Below are 16,943 nucleotides of genomic sequence, written 5' to 3' on the forward strand. Positions count from 1 at the left end.
GTAAGAAAGAACAGAAGAGAAAAACTCAGTCCAGCCAGTTTTTGTTTGGAGGAGAATGAAAGCAGAAAAAAGGCTCAATATACAAGTGAAAAGACCAGAGATTATATTGAATTTAGGATGAAAAAAGACATTTATCTGAACAGAAATATTGAGAGGGCAGGTAGCATTATGAGACTATACTCTGAATAAATACTGAAAGTCTAGAGTTATTGGTCATCCCTTTATTGAGCCAGTAGGCTGGATGCACTTTCAAAAGAGAGAACATATAAATAAAGAGCAGAAAGAACTGTCTTTTAGAATGTCCACAAATAAGGGGGGGGGGGGAGGGGAGAAGTCAAAAAGAATAAACAAATAAAACTTAAACAAAACTTCAAAGATAGAAAAACCAAGAAACCAAAATACAGGAGTGTTATAAGCCAGGGACCAGAGAATCTTAAGGAAAAGGCCAGTCTAGGTGAGGAAATCCACTGGAATTGAAGGAATGTGTCATTGGTAACCTACAACAGGATGCGCTCAATGTACTGCTGGGCAAACAAAACCAGTTACATGAAGTATGTGCAGTATACTATTATGTTTTTAAAAGACAAATAAACATATATGCCTATAACCATCTATGTACACATAAATTATTTTTTATTTTGCTGACTCAATGTTTTATTTTTTTATAATGTATTTTATTGATTACGCCATTACAGTTGTCCTAGTTCCCCCCTTTATTTCCCACCTCCCCCACCATTTCCCCTTTAAGTTTATGTCCACGTGTCTCAAATTCTTTAGATTCTATATTTCCCATACTATTCTTGTCCTCCCCCCCATCTATTTTCTACCTACTGTCTATGCTACTTATTCTCTGTACCTTCTCCCCTCTTCTCCTTCTCCCACTCCCCTGTTGCTAACCCTCCATGTGATCTCCATTTCTATGGTTCCGCTCCTGATCTAGCTGTCCTTAGTTTGCTTTTGTTTTAGGTGTGGTTGTTAATAACTATGCATTTGCTGGCCTTTCATTGTCCATATTTTTTATCTTCTTTTTCTTATATAAGTCCCTTTAGCATTTCATATAATAAGGGCTTGGTGATGATGAACTCCTTTAATTTGACCTTATCTGAGAAGCACTTTATTTGCCCTTCCATTCTAAATGATAGCTTTGCTGGATAGAGCAATCTTGGATGTAGGGCTTTGGATTTCATGACTTGGAATACTTCTTGCCAGCCCCTTCTTGCCTGGAAGGTTTCTTTTGAGAAATCAGCTGATAGTCTGATGGGAACTCCTTTGTAGGTGACTGTCCCTTTATCTCTTGCTGATTGTAGAATTCTCTCTTTATATTTAATCTTGGGTAACTTGATGATGAAGTGTCTCTGTGTGTTCCTTTTTTGGTCCACTTTCTTTGGGACTCTCTTGAGCTTCCTGGAAGTCTATTTTCTTTGTCAGACTGGGGAAGTTCTCCTTTATTATTTGTTCAAATAAGTTTTCCACTTGTTGCTCTTCCTCTTCCCCTTCTGGTACCCCTATAATTCGGATGCTGGAACATTTAATGATATCCTGAAGGTTCCTAAGCCTCTCCTCATTGTTTTAAATTCTTGTTTCTTCATTCTTTTCTGTTTGGTTGTTTCTTTCTTCCTTCTGATTCACTCTATTGATTTGAGTCCCAGTTTTCTTCCCATCACTATTGGTTCCCTGTGCATTTTCCTTCATTTCCCTTTGTGTAGCCTTCATTTTTTCATCTGATTTGCAACCAGAATCAACCAGTTCTGTGAGCATCCTGATCACCAGTATTTTGAACTGTGCATCTGATAGGTTGGTCGCTTAAAAGCATTGGCTCTGGGATTTTTATTTGTTCTTCTGTTTGAGCCATAATATTTTGGTCTGTTCATACCTATTACATAGGAGGGGCGGAGGCTTAGCTGTTCACTGGGGCCAGTCAACCAAGATACTGGGTTGTGACTGGGGGGCAGGGTCAGAGAGGGAGCAATGGCATTTTTTCCATGCTCTCTCATATTTCAGTCCCCTCTGACGTTTCCCACAAGCAAACTGGGCTCTTCTGATGCTGGTTTCCAAGTGGGTGGGCTTGTGTACGTTCTAGGACCCTGTGGGTCTCCCAACGAATTCTCCTATGAGGAGTCTCTCCCGGCACCTTTTCAATCGGTGCTTTTAGGCTTTATTTCCCGGTGCTGGAGCCCTGGGTTGCACAGTCTATCTCGCTGCCTGTTTTTGCTTAGTTTATCTGCGCAAATGTGTGACCATGATCAGCCCATTCCCAGGCTGCGCTCCCAGGACTGGCAGCCACCACGATCCCTCTCCGCTGGCTGCCCACTCCACCCCTCTTACTGGTCTAGGTGAATGGTTATCAGACTTCCATACAGTTCAATTCTCTGTCTGTTCTGGTTGTGTTTTCATTTCTAAATCTTTGTTGTCCTTAATTTTGGTTGTGCGAGGAGGCACAGTGTTTCCACCTACACCTCCATCTTGGCCAGTATTTTTTTATAATTTTTCAGTTTTAGTTTGTATTCAGTATTACTCTGTATTAGTTTCAGATGACAACAAAGTAGTTTTAAAAATCACATACTTTACAGAGTGGTCCCCCGGCTGCTTCACGTACCCACCTGGCCCTACTCATATTTTTCACAATAGTACTGACTGTATTTCCTATGCTGTACCCTACATCTCTGTGACTACTCCATAACTACCAATTGGTACCGCTTAATTCCTTCACCTTTTCACCCGCTCCTCCTAACCCCCTCTCCTCTAATGACTACCAGTCTGTTCTCCGTATCCATGACACAGAGTAAAGTCCATGTGATATGATACTGAAAGTCCAATTTACAGCTTTTAGCCCACAGCTTTGTTTATTTTGTTCATTAGATTCCACATATAAGAGCAATCATATGATATTTATCTTTCTCTGTCTGAATTATTTCACTTACCACATTACCCTCTAGGCCTATCCATGCTGTTCGAAAAGGTAAGATTTCCTTCCTTTTTATGGCCAAGTAGTATTCCATTGTGTAAATGTATCACAGCTTTTTTGTCCACTCACCTACTCATGGACACCTGGGTTGCTACACCACGTTCTTATACCATATACAAGAATAAACTCAACATGGATTACAGACTTAAATGTAAGACCCCAAACCATATAACTCCTGGAAGAAAATATATGCAGTAGAATCTCACTCATTTTCCTTAGCAATATGTTTTTTGCTTTATCTCCCCAGGCAAGGAAAACAAAAGAAAAACAAATAGGGACATCAAACTAAGTGCATGAGCAAAGATATTAGCCAATGATACATCTGATGAGGGGTTAATATTCAAAATTTATAAAGAACTCAGACCACTTAACACCAGAAAAACAAACAAGTCAATTTAAAAATGGGCAGAACGCCTGAATAGATATTTACCCAAAGAAGACATACTAACAGCTAACAGATGTAAGAAAAATTGTTCAGAGTCACTAATCATCAGAGAAATGCAAATCAAAACTACAGTAAGATACCACCTCACATGTGTCAGAATAGCATCAGTAATCAACAAACAAGTGTTGGTGAGGATGTGGAGAAAAGGAACTCTAGTGCACTATAGGTAGGAATGCAGATTGGTGCGGCCACTGTGGAAAACAGTATGGAGTTTCCTTAAAAAATCAAACATAGAACGACTTTATGACCCAGCAATTCCACTTCTGAGAATATATCCAAAGAACCCCAAATACTAAATCAAAAGAATATATGTACACATATGTTCATTGCAGTATTATTTACAATCACCGAGATAGAGAAGCAACCCATATCTTTTTTAAAATGCCCTTTATTTTTCCAATTTTCTACAAGAAAAGAAAAAAATGCCATTTAAAAATATACTTTCAAAAGTAGAGGAAGCTAAATTGGTTTTAGTTAAAAAAAGTAAAATTGGTAATGTAGTTTCTCTAGTTTAGCTACTGGCTGGACTGGGCAAACAGGTAGAGTTTTTAAAGAAACTTAAGCACATATGAAAGCAAAAATAAGAAATCTGTAAAAAAGGAAAAGAAGAGAAGGACAGGAAATGAATAAAGAAGATAGAAGCAAATACTTAAGGAGCTGAAAAAATATCAAGCCAGATTTTCTAGTATTTAAAAAAAATGAAATTAGGTTTTACCCCCAGAATTTATTCATCAGCTAGGATTGAAATTGAATACCTGATGGAACTTAAGGCATTCTAACTGGTTCTATAAGGTACACATCATTTATATCACTTCTTAAGTATGTTTAATTCCAAAAATTAATTTATGTTTTAAATGTACTGAGGTACCTTACTACTTGAACAATGTCTATTTTATCTTTGTTGTGAGACAAACTTTCATAAACTCTTTGAAATATAAAAGTATACCTGTAACTTTAGCCTTTCCCCAATTCTAGTACCTCAATTTGTTTGATACAGATACTTGCTTTTTAACATTTAAACACTGTTTCTACTACAATTCTAAAGTATTTAATTATCTAACAATATATGATTTAAAAAGTTAAAATTTAGTTTATTTCCACTCATTTTATTCAGTGTGTGATCTCCAACCTTTTCACCATCTTGCTTCTCCAAGTGTGGCTGGGTTTCTGGTGCTGAACGAGCATCTTTATCACCACTTCCATCCTCAAATTCAATCACACTCTGTTCATGTTCTTCCTCCAAGAATTCTTCTGAGCTCTCTGATGTGTGTGCAGTAGACTCCAATCTAGAAAATGAAAGAAAACCATTTTTGCTTACCTGCTTTTTTAAAGATGAATATGAATTTCAAAAATCTGTTAATAAAAAATATTTGAGAGAATCAACTGTTTGTTGTTCAGTCAACAACTTCAAATTTTACAGGTCCAAAACCAATCTCTTCATCTTACAAATCTATCCGCTTTCCTACTTTGTTCTCCAATTCAAATCATAATACCCCCCTCTTTTTAATCTCGTAAAATAGACTTTTGTTTTACTCTCACCATATCTATCACATCTTATTCTACTAGAATGAACATGCATCCTAGTTTACCTGGGAACGTCCAGTTTACAGCTTTAGCCCAGCATTCACATATTATAATGCCCCTTTCCTTCTCAAAAGTCTCAGTTTGGACCATAAATGACATGGTTTAGTTCTACCTTCAAAATGCCTTTCAAACATATCCCTAACTTACTATTCCCATTTTCAGGCCCCAATTCTCCCTGGAGAATTCTCACTGTACCTTCTTCCCAAATTCATCTTAATACTTGGCTCTTTAGTCAGGTTTTCAGAGGTGTTTCTAATAAACATCTGTACTTATAACAGCATTTTGTACTTCATTATTGTACCATCACAATCTCTACCTTGCAGTGCTCTTAACCTGTGTTGCAGACAGATACATGTATCAGAAACCCTTAGGCACTCTTCAAGGGCAAAGATGAAATTATATCCTTTGTAGTGTCTGACTAAGCATTCCAAGCATTTACCCTTACTGGTCTGCTTTGTTTATGAAAAGCAAACAAAATACCACATCATTCTGAGATGTTCATTTTAAAATACAGCCCTGACCAGTGTGGCTCACTTGGTTGAGCATCAGACTACAAAGTGAAAGGTCATTAGTTTGATTCCTGGTTCGGGCACATGACTGGGTTGCAGGCCTAGTTGGGGTGTGTGCAAGAGGCATCAATCTATGTTTCATCTCTCACATCAGTGTATCTCTCCCAGTCTTTCTCCCTCTTCTTCCCCTTTCTCTAAAAATAAACAAGCAAAATCTTTTAAAAAATAAGTAAAATGCACTGTTACTTTTTCTTCTAAAAAGGGTATTACAACAAAATGTTGCTCATTGAGAAAACCATAATTATCTAAACTCTTACTATTCTTTTCACAAATTACTAGATTTAAGTATTTACTTGTATTTGCTTTACCATTACTTTTTCACAAAAATAAAACATTTATATACTTACTCAACTCTGCAAATGCAAAATTATTTACATAACAAAATTAGAACAGCTACAGAATTCTCTACCAAGTAAAATAATTTCACAGCTAAAATGGCAAAGCTATGAATGAATGGCTGACTCCAGAACAGTTGTGGGACCAGTAGGGCAAAAGTATAATTTTACTATAAAATTTAAAATTTTGCTTTTTTTAAGGTTCAAAGGGAGATAAAGGATAAAGTTTTAACTCAAGTGTTCTGCCGATTAAGATGAGCTGACTGCACCATTTATGGTTATCACCAATTTATGCTACACACAGTAACCCAGTGAAATGAATCATTTATAATGTAAAATAGAGCATTTTTAAAATTGACCACAGCTCAGCATTTACTATAAGCTACACCTACTGTCACATTCAAAGTTGGTGATAACAACCCATTTGGGATAATCAATTGAATATCCTGGCTTTTCATACCTAAGAGATTACATCATAAGCAACTTCTCCCTTAACATTGTCAAAGTGACACCATTGATAAGTATAAAAAAATAATCTTGTAAAAGAATTCAAACACAAACTCCTATACCAAGGTCATTTGTTACACAAACAATATAATAATAGCCTCCACCTTATAGTATTTACCTATAGTAAATACTAATAGTATGAAAATAAGAATAAACAAAATAACAGGAGTGAAATAAACAATACTTGTTTACTGAAGATGTAGGGGAAGTCTGAGGTGTCTTTTCGTCTTCGCCTTGAGAGCTACTAAATTCAGAATCCGGAAACCGCTTTCCAATCTTTGGCCGCTTCAGATGACTACTTCGAGTACGAGTGGAAACCGGTGTCTTACCGTGACCTGAGAACAAAACAGCAAAGCTACAATTAATTGATTATTCATTCAAAGAGTTGCCTATTAAAATACACAGAAATGCAAGAACTATTCTAGTTCACATATCCCCACAATTACATACTTCCTTTCTCTCACATCAGATTAGAAACAATGCCACTATTTTTCTCTAAATTATGAAATAACTTTGTCAATATTCATTCCCCATATTTCCATGTTACCTTCAGCTCTGCAGGGTATTTCTGCATTTTCCTTTATATTCTCTCCCAATAATCTTGGGGAGTAAACAAGGTAGATGTTATTGCCCTCCATTTTACAGGTAAGAAAATGAGGAAAAGAGAGGTCCCATACCTCACTCTGTTCACACAAGAAAATCAGTGGAAGTAGAGGCATTAGAACTCACATCTAGACTTCCGGGCTACGCAAGTCTTCACTTACTCTACGGAATACTCAAACACACACCCCTATTTCTAAGTGTCTCAAACACTTTGATAGGTCAGCTGAATTTCTTACCTTCAGAAGTACTTGCAAATGCATCTTTTAGAGAATCAATCTAAAATAGAGATACAGATTAAAACCAAGTTTTAGTTCAACTTTTTCTTCCTATGGATCTACTCATTCAGTGCCAAAGAAAATATTTTATAACGTTTTAAAATAGCACTCTTTGCACTCAGTACTAACCAATTAAGAAAACCTACTTACAACATAAAAAAAGCTATGTTATGGCCTCAGTTTATTAATGAGCCTCAGAACATATTAAGCCATCTCGTAAGTTACAATGGTAAACACTGGAGCTGCCAGGGTTCTGTCCTCAGCTACCTTCTCTTCAGTCAACACCCTTCCCCTTTAATTTTATCTACCGCTTTCACGTCAATGTTTATCTGCTGATGAATCCAAACATACAATTTAATCTCCCCAACCTCCTTCCTGATTTCCAAAGCTCTATTCCAAATAAAAAATCTCCCCAGTGGATACCCCATCCAATTTCATATCCAACCTGTCCCAAACTGAGTAGTATTTCATAACCTTTTCCCATTATTATTCCCTACCTTGGTTAATGGCAGTAACAGTTCAGTCAACCATTCTAACCAGAACCCTGAGAGTTCTTCCTATCCCTCAATCAATCAACCAACCACAAAGCCCGTCAATTTTGACTTTGAAGAATCTCTCAAAACTGCCCCAAAACTAAAGCACTGGCCATTTGTATTGCCGATGCTTTATTTCAGGCCTTTACCATCTTTAACATGAACTGTTCTAATGGCCTCCTCACTGGTATCCCTCACTCTAGTCACGATACCCTACAATCCTCTGCACCCTAATGACAGTGATGCTTCCAAATTACAAATTGCACTACTCCTTTATTTAAAAAAAGAAAGTAATGGCTTATCACTGCCTAGAATACAAACCCCCCACTTCTCCAATACCAAATACTCTTCCATATCAAACACGCTGTTTTCTTTCACACCTGTGTGTTTTTGCACAGGCAATCCTTTGGAATGTCCTAGCAACACTTGGACAGAACTCCCACCCACCCTTTAAAAGTCACCTCAGCCTGGTTACTACTTCACCAGTTCCAGTCCCTGGGTGAAGTTACTCACACCCTTTTAGGTACCTGCAATGACTTGCTATGTGCTCTATTAAGGCAATTATTGTCCTTTAGTACAGTTGTTTATTTATCTGTTTCCAATAATGAACCATCTACCTTTCCCACACTTAACAGAGTCCTAATTTGCATGTCCAGTACTTGCCATGTATAAAGTATAAAGTATAAAGTATAAAGCAGTTTATACTTTATCATATAAACTGCTATTCAGTCATAAAAGCAGTTTATACTTTATCATATAAACTGCTATTCAGTCATACGCTTATTGAAACCTTACAACACGGCAGGCACACATCAAGGTGGGTTTATAGGACACAAACAAGGGAGCAACTGTTAAGGGTAAAAAAAAAAAATCAAGCCTTATGTACAAGCCTGTAGTTCAACTAGGTTACGACATAAATGTGAGTAAAAGGTATAAAAAAACAAAGTACATGTAATGTTTTATGTCCAAAAACAGGAAAAAGCAAACAGAAATACCATCACCTAAAGAGTAAATCATGTAGTGATAATAATTTCACAATGTATATGTGTATCAAAACATGTGAAGTTGTACACATCAAAGATATACAATTATTTATCAATACCTCAATAAAGCTAAAACAATACATCATGTAGTAAAAATAAACAAATAAAACCACTAACCTTTTATCAGCCATTACTGATAAAAAGAGATATAATATCTTCATAGCAAAAATATTTTCCTTGAATTATTAAAATATTAAAAGTAAGAAAGAACATGAATTTCTAAAATGAACAAAATGTAATTTATGCTGCCAACCTTATAACATGGTGTGATTTTAATATATTCTCACTAAAATGCAACATTGAAAATTATTTGGCTTAATATTAAAAAAAGCCATTGGTCTCACTGAATGTATGGGAAGAGTAGATTTTTCTACTTTCCCTGGTTTTATGATATCCCACCAAAACTAAAATAAATCTGAGTATAACTGAGGAATGTGGAATGCAATATAACAGAACTAGGGCTTATTTTAAAATATGAAGTTCCAAATGTAGAAAAAATTTAAAAACTCTAATTCCTTACACGAAGTATATAGTTATTATTTATATTACAAATATAAATAATATTATTAAGACATTCTAAATTTTTTCATTCACATAGTCAACACTCATGTTAATTAAAACAGGAAATAAGAGAAACAAATAATTCCCCAAAGTACTCACCTCTGAAATACACATGCATTTACAAAGACATACTCAATTCTCGCTAAAAATACACTCAGAAACCCATAAACAAAACAAATATGACTGTAATAAGTACCATCACAATGAAGTACTGTATAAAAATAGACTTCTAAAATCCCATCAATGGGCCCATATTTTAAGTAATATCAAATAAATTCTAGGAAAGTATCTGATAAGTCCAGTAATGGAACCTGCCCTTTTGATTTCAGGCTACCTAGTGTTTGCAAAATGCATCTCATTCTACAAAGGCCTAGCACACACTCATTTGAACTTAGCTTCAAACTTCTCACAATAACTTCATAACCTTTGGCCTATTACTAATTCCACATCTAGAAACTTATCTGTGTAAGGAAATAATTACATGTGCTCAAGGATGCATATATAAATTTGTTCACTGCTGGGCCTTTACAAATGTGAAACTTAGTAACCACTTAAAAGATACCAGAAAACTAAGACAGTAGAAATTATATAAGTCTGTTGAATGAACAGTAACATTTGAAAAATTAAATATTGGCTAAATCTATTTTAAAGACACAGTAGAATTATCTCCTACAATAAACATACAGTGTACCTACAGTTAGCTGCATCTCACTAGACTGACTCTCTTCAGTTCTTGCTTCATATTCTGGAACAGATGCAAGACCATATTCTCCAGACATAGGTCTTTTAGCTTCACTTGGAGAAAGTGCTGTATGTAAAAGAATTTTAAAAATTGTAACCCTATTAGTATTTGGTTTTAATTATAACATTGGTCTGATTTTCACAAAATCCCTGCAGAGAACCCTGAATGGAAGGGTGTTGAAAATCTAGGTGTGGGGTATCCCCTTCACCAGTATCTTATAATTAAACCTTGCAATTCAAAAGAATCTTACATAGTTACATTTTGTGACTTTGAGGACAGATGCATGAGATTAGGGACTACCTCTGATCCCCTGGTGCTTATTTTACACTGTTTCGGGAATCTCTGTTTTTGTCTTAGCCACCAATTCCTACTGCACTGTTACATTCTGCTGGACTATTCTTAGTGACTCAATTGTTAACACATAACAAAAACAATCATACTTTAGAAAACAGGGTCTGTTACTAGACGGATCATATTACTATTCACCACTACTCTAGACGGTAAGACACAACTGTCCTCAGGCACTGACATTTTTAAGCAAGTCATGTGCTAAAACTAAAAACACCCTTACCTGTAAATTTAAGTGTCTCTCTCTGTAATGCTCTGGTGATGGGTATTCGCTGGCACCAGTGTCCAACACCCTCAACTTCCCACAGGAGTTCATGGTCTCCTGGATACTTTTCAGAGTACTGTTTGCAAGCTGAAAAACACATTTAGAATTTTCTAGAAATCCCAAATATCAATTGCTTTAGAAAACAGAAAGAAGATGAAAAGCTGCCAACTTACTTAATGGGCTAGCATAACTTTGATACCAAAACAAAAGGCAACTCAAGGAAAGAAAATTATACAGTTGTCTCATTTAAATAAAAATCTATATTAAAGCTTTAACATTACCAAATAAAAATCTTAATAAAAGTTGTGTTTAACTTTTAGAAAATCACTAAATTTTAAAAAATTGAATGAAAGGACTGTTAGACTCAATAGTGTAAAAACACTAATCCTCTCCAAATTACTTTGTAAACTGATACAATCCTAAACAAAATCCCAAAAGAATTTCTTTTTCAATGGAACTTTACAAAACTTGATTCCAAATTCAAAATGAAAGAACAAAGGTTTAAAAAAGTGGAAAGGGAAGTTCCACTGAGATGAGTTCCCTTTCATCTCCTTTGTCCACTTTTCAGTTGGGCTATTTGTATTTGCCTTTTCAATTTGTAGGCATTCTTCACACGGTAGATCTATGAGCTATCAATGGCCATGACATTACAAATGATTTTCATAGTCCACTGCTTGGGTGTGGTGTTATGCTATCTTTTGACACATAAATCTTTTTCTGTTTTTTCAAATAAAGTTGAATCTCATTTCCTCTTCGGAAAAACGAAAAAGAATATCAAGGCCAATGTTGAAGGAAAAAATAAGGAGGGCTTTACCCTAATAGATATCAAAAATCATAAAGACACAGTAATTCAAACAACCTGGTATTGATATAAGAAAATGGCAGTAAAGAGGAAGAACGAGAGGAAGAGAAAAAAAGAGGAGGAAGTAAATGAGAAAGAAGAAGAAAAATTAAAACACCAGGACACTAGGAAAGAACCACACATACACTAAAAACTTGGCAAATGACAGAAAAGGTATTGTATCTCATCAGCAAATGAATAAGCTATTAAAATAATGATGCAAGGCCCTGGCTGGTATAGCTCAATGGACTGAGTGCAGGCCTGTGAAGCAAAGGGTTGCTGGTTCAGTTCCCAGGCAGGGCACATGCCTGGGTTGCAGGCCAGGTCCCCAGTAGGGGACACATGAAAGGCAACCACACATTGATGTTTCTCTCCCACTCTTTCTCCTTCCCTTCCCCTTTCTCTAAAAATAAATAAATAAAATATCAAAAAAAAAATGATGCGAGAATAAAAATCTACACAGAAAGCAAAGTCAGATCTTGACTTTGACATCAATGTCATTCATAAAAGTAAATTCTGGATATATTCCAAGACCTATTATGAAAAGCCAAATGTTTAAAAGAAAACCTAAGAGAACACTTCTGGGACATTACAGTACTAAAGAATTTCTTATAAAAGATACAAAAATCATGATTTATAGTAAAGTATTATAATGAAGCTGACTGCTAAAGTTTAATACTTCAGGACTATGCAACAGAATTTTCTGTAAGGATGAAAAGGTCCTATATCCACCCTTCATACTGGATAAAGATCCTACATCCAATATAATAGTCACTAGCCACATGTGGCTACTAAGGAACTAAATTTTAAATTTCATTTAATTTTAATTATCTTAAACTGGTATCTTTTATTTTAGTGGCTGTTGCACTGGACTTCATAGTTTTATAACAAAAAGATGCCATAAAAACACAGATTAGGAGACACTCAGAATAAAACAAGGGATTAGTATTCCATTCATATAAAAAATTCCTAAAATTGAAATAAAAAACAATAATCCCCCCGCCCCACAATTGGCAGAGGCTATGAACAAGAAATTCACACATAATGAAACTTGATGGTCACTATACACAGATAAATGATTCAAATCTCAATAGCTGCCAAAGAAATATAAGATGAAACAAGATACCACTTTCGCACCCATAATATAACAAATAACAAGCATGAGAAGAGTGAGGGAAAGGGACTCTGCTGGTTTCAGAGCAATTCTGCAACAATTAGTAAAGTTGAGAAGACATGTTTTATTGATCCAATTCTCCTTCTAGGTATATAGCCTAATGACTGAGACATATACACAAGAACATATTTATAATGTTCATTATAGGACTGTTTCTAAACTAGGGTAGGGGTATAACCTAGGTGCCTGTCATTAGGGTACACATGAATAAATCATAATATGTATACCATAAAATACTATACAGCAGGTACAACAGGTAAACTATAGCTACATATATTGACACTGATAAATCTAAAAAATAAAAAAAGGTCAGTAAAAAAGCATGTCAGTGTATGTACAAAACAGCATTATTCATGTAAAGTTTACAAACACATTAAACAAAATGATGCAGCCCCTGTGGAAAACAGCCAAACACAGAATTACCCTGTAACCCAGCAATTCCACTCTCAGGAATACATCCGAAAGAAATGGAAGCAGGTGCTCAGACAGCTATCTGCACACCAATGTCCATATGAGGATTATTCGTATTAGCTGAAAGGTAAAACACCCATGCATCCATCAACAGGTGAATGAATAATGAAATGTGATGTGCACACAATAAAAATCTACTCAGCTATAAAAAGGAATGAAATTTTGATATATGCTACAACACGAATGGACTTTAAATATTATGCTAAGTGAAATTAGACAGACATTGAAGGGCAAATGTTGTATGATTCCACTTATATAAGGTACCTGGAAGATGCAAAGTCACAGAGACAGAGAGCACAAAAGTTACCAGAGAACAGGGGGCAAGGGAAAACAGGGAGCGATTATTTAAGGTTACAGAGTTTATGTTGGGAGTAATAAAAAAGTCTGGGGTACAGATAGTAGTGAAGGGTATATAAGTATTAGAAATATAACTAATGCCATTGAATTGTACACCTGCAAATGATTAAAATGATAAAAACTATATTAATGTATAACTAATTACAAAAACATGCTTTAAAATAAAAAAGCACACAAAACAATGTGTTATAGCATTTATGAACACAGACATAAGTATAAAACCACAGGCAGGAAGGATATACACCAACTGCAGGAATGCAATTATCTTGGGAAAGTAAGAAGAAAGGGGAATGGGATTAGGGAGGGGCCAAAAAAGAACGGTAACTGTATCTACAATGTTTTATCTAATTTTCCTTAAAAATAAATGAAAACAAACATGGTAAAATCCCAGTGTTCGTTCATCTGTATAATGGATAAATGGACATGAAGATACTCTTCTCTCATTTTTCCCTATATATTTAAAACTATTTCTCACGTTTTCTGATTTTAGTTTTCATACCTGCTAGTAAGGGAGAAGTTGGAGGAAAAACCAACACAACAAGCCAGACTGAGTCCTCTGCCTGAATCAGAATGACTGAAACAGTAAAGACTACCCACATAATAAGTCTGAGGTCCAAAGGGAGTACTTAACAAACGGTGACTCAAGTTGCAAGTCCAAATTCAGACGTGTCTAGCCAGAGTCATAGTCAGAAAAAGAGAACTCCTACACTTATATCACTCAGCTAAGTGATCCAGATCTATAGAAATATAAATATACACAATATCATATATTAATAGACTAAGGGTTAGCAAACTTTTTCTTAAAGGGACAGAATAAATACAAGCTTGCAGGCCATGTGGTCACTATCGTAACTAACCAACTCTGACATTTTAGTGCAAAAGAAGCCACAAACAAAATGTGGATGAGCATGGCTCTGTTCCAATAGAACTGTATTTACTAAAATTGTTAACAGGCCAGTGGACCATGGTTTCCTGACTCCTGATATAAACACGAATGCAATTCAATGCAAAAATTAATTATTCAATAAATTATATCATGGCAACCAGACATCTGTCAGGTAAAATAAACTTGGATCTGTACCTTACATGGTACACACCAGGATAAACTCCAAATGAATAGAACACAAAATCTTATTTATTCCATGTCTTTCGGTATACAGTCTATAGTGCTGTGTAAATCAACTTCCCATAGTTAGCTAAGCACCTACTCTAGGCTGAGATCAATCATACTTGGCACCCATTACCCATTTTTGGAATGAACAAATTATCTCTATTTTTAAAAGGGCTTACAATGTAAAACACTACTATCTTTCCTAAACCGTTGAAAAATATTCATGGAAACAAATGAAGGTCATCAAAGAACTTCTGGGTATACAGCAATACCAAGGAGCCATTAAGTTGAATGAGAAAATCAAATGGAAATCTAAGCCTTTCAAAGATAATAAGCATTGCACAGGAGAGAGAAAAGCAAAAAACAGAAAATGATGGAAAAGCCACATAGTCTAAAAATTTCTATTCTCAACACATTCCTTTATTTTCACATTTCAAATTGTATTCACAAAATTATACAAATGACACCAGGAAAGCTCCCATCTAACTGAAAGAAAAGAGCTCAAGTCCTTATGCAAAGACAGATTAGCTGACATTCACCCATAACTCATGTGCTTTTCAATTTATCTATCACTAGAATCTTGGAAAAGAGTAAGTCTTAAGAGATTCTTCCTGCAGTGAGGATGTGTTTGTATTCCTCCCCAAATGCGATAAAGCAATAATTAGACTTTAAGGGGAAAACCTATTTTCAGTTATCAAAGGGTATATAGGGTTCATTCTATTCTCATGATTCAAAATGGGGTTGTCACACTCGGTTCTTGTTTTCTAGATTTTTAGTATTAAAAAGAGGGAGGAAGCTTAAAAAATATATTTTTAGTGGAAATAAACACCTGATGTTAGAGTAAAATCAATAGTACACCGTGGCAGACCCTGCCCAGCAGAGTCCGCCTGTTGTGGCTTATGACGAGAATCAATGCACAGGTGACAACAATCCTGTGGAGAAAAAGGGAACAGGCACAACTACTCTCTCAAGGGGAGAGTGCCTTTGGATGCCTCAGACACTCCCTCAAGAGGGGAGCGCCCCGACCCTTACCTAGACAGGCTTTTATTGTTTTCCTGGGGTCTTACATCATAGAAAGATTTATTATCTCTCACATAGAACATTACTTACTGTCTACGTTCTAGGCACAATCAAGGAAATAAAAATAACATGCAAAGGGGGTGGCAATGAGCTGATTAGCTCTATCCTTGGGAGAACTCACACAGGCTTTGGAAGTTATCTTGAAGATAGACAATATACATCTGTTGCTTTAGACCAGGGTGAGGGAGTTTTAGCAAGAGCAAGCCATAATAATCTGTATGCATTTCGATTCCCGTGGGAAAACTCGGTCTGAAGATCTGGCTCCTGCCCACCACTTTGCATCTGTAGATGCAAAAGGTTTTCCATACAGAGCTGAGTCACATTTGCCAGGCCAGCTTCATACAGCTCCCCTACAGTACACTGTATTTTATAAAACGGTTCAAATAAATTACCTTCCAGAATTAAATCTTACTATATTAAAGCAACAGTAATTACATGGACTTTATACAAGGGCAAATATAAATCCACTAATAGTTTTTAAAACGTCTCTATAGGGGATAGCTCTACAATACCAAACAGCACTCAAAATGAACAACATAAAGCTTTGTGAAGCCACATTAATGAATCTCATAAAGACAAGTAAAGAAAGCGAACTACAGAATTCATACAGTACCTTTCATTTATGTAAAGTTTTTAAATATTTTAAAATTACATTATTGAAGGATACATACATATATATTAAAAGTAAGAAATGCATGAATAAAAACCGACCCTTCTACAGGTAAGAGTGACCTTCCAAACTTCTCTAAATGAGACCACTCATTATCTCAGCAATTATCAACTAAGTGCCTATAATGTTCTAAGTTTTATACAAAGCACTGGAGATACACTCAAAACACGTAAATCATTATTTTTTAAAAGGCATTTCCAATTATTAAAAACCTTGCATATATTATAATCATAAAAACTAAAACACAAAGAAAAAATGACAAATTGAACACAGTGCTTATTTCAGGGAAGGGGGCAAGTTAACTGGGTAGCAGTACAACTACGTAACTACGTTGGCAATGATCCACTTCTCATGGATGGTACATATGCTAGTGGTACATAAGCATTTACCTTATTTTTTGTAACTTTTTGTATGTCTAAAATTTCTTTTTCTTTAATGTAAAAGCTGCCACAGACAATACAAAA

General features: G+C 35.5%; 1 protein-coding gene across 7 annotated transcripts in view; it reads right to left on the reverse strand.

Annotated features, from left to right (window-relative positions):
* The window catches only part of FAM169A (family with sequence similarity 169 member A), a 58,235-nt gene that overhangs the window by 6,479 nt on the left and 34,813 nt on the right, over nucleotides 1-16,943 (reverse strand). For all 7 annotated transcript variants that reach the window (XM_037032222.1, XM_037032220.1, XM_037032221.1 and 4 more), the window contains 5 exons: nucleotides 10,734-10,862; nucleotides 10,116-10,228; nucleotides 7,245-7,284; nucleotides 6,590-6,740; nucleotides 4,540-4,696 (listed from right to left, as the gene is read on the reverse strand). In XM_037032222.1, coding sequence (XP_036888117.1) covers nucleotides 4,540-4,696; nucleotides 6,590-6,740; nucleotides 7,245-7,284; nucleotides 10,116-10,228; nucleotides 10,734-10,862 — 590 coding nt within the window. The remainder of the gene's footprint in view (nucleotides 1-4,539; nucleotides 4,697-6,589; nucleotides 6,741-7,244; nucleotides 7,285-10,115; nucleotides 10,229-10,733; nucleotides 10,863-16,943) is intronic.

The sequence above is a fragment of the Sturnira hondurensis genome, unplaced genomic scaffold (genome assembly GCF_014824575.4).
Source record: "Sturnira hondurensis isolate 20B ecotype Veracruz unplaced genomic scaffold, ASM1482457v3 Scaffold0021354, whole genome shotgun sequence".
Classification (NCBI taxonomy): domain Eukaryota; kingdom Metazoa; phylum Chordata; class Mammalia; order Chiroptera; family Phyllostomidae; genus Sturnira; species Sturnira hondurensis.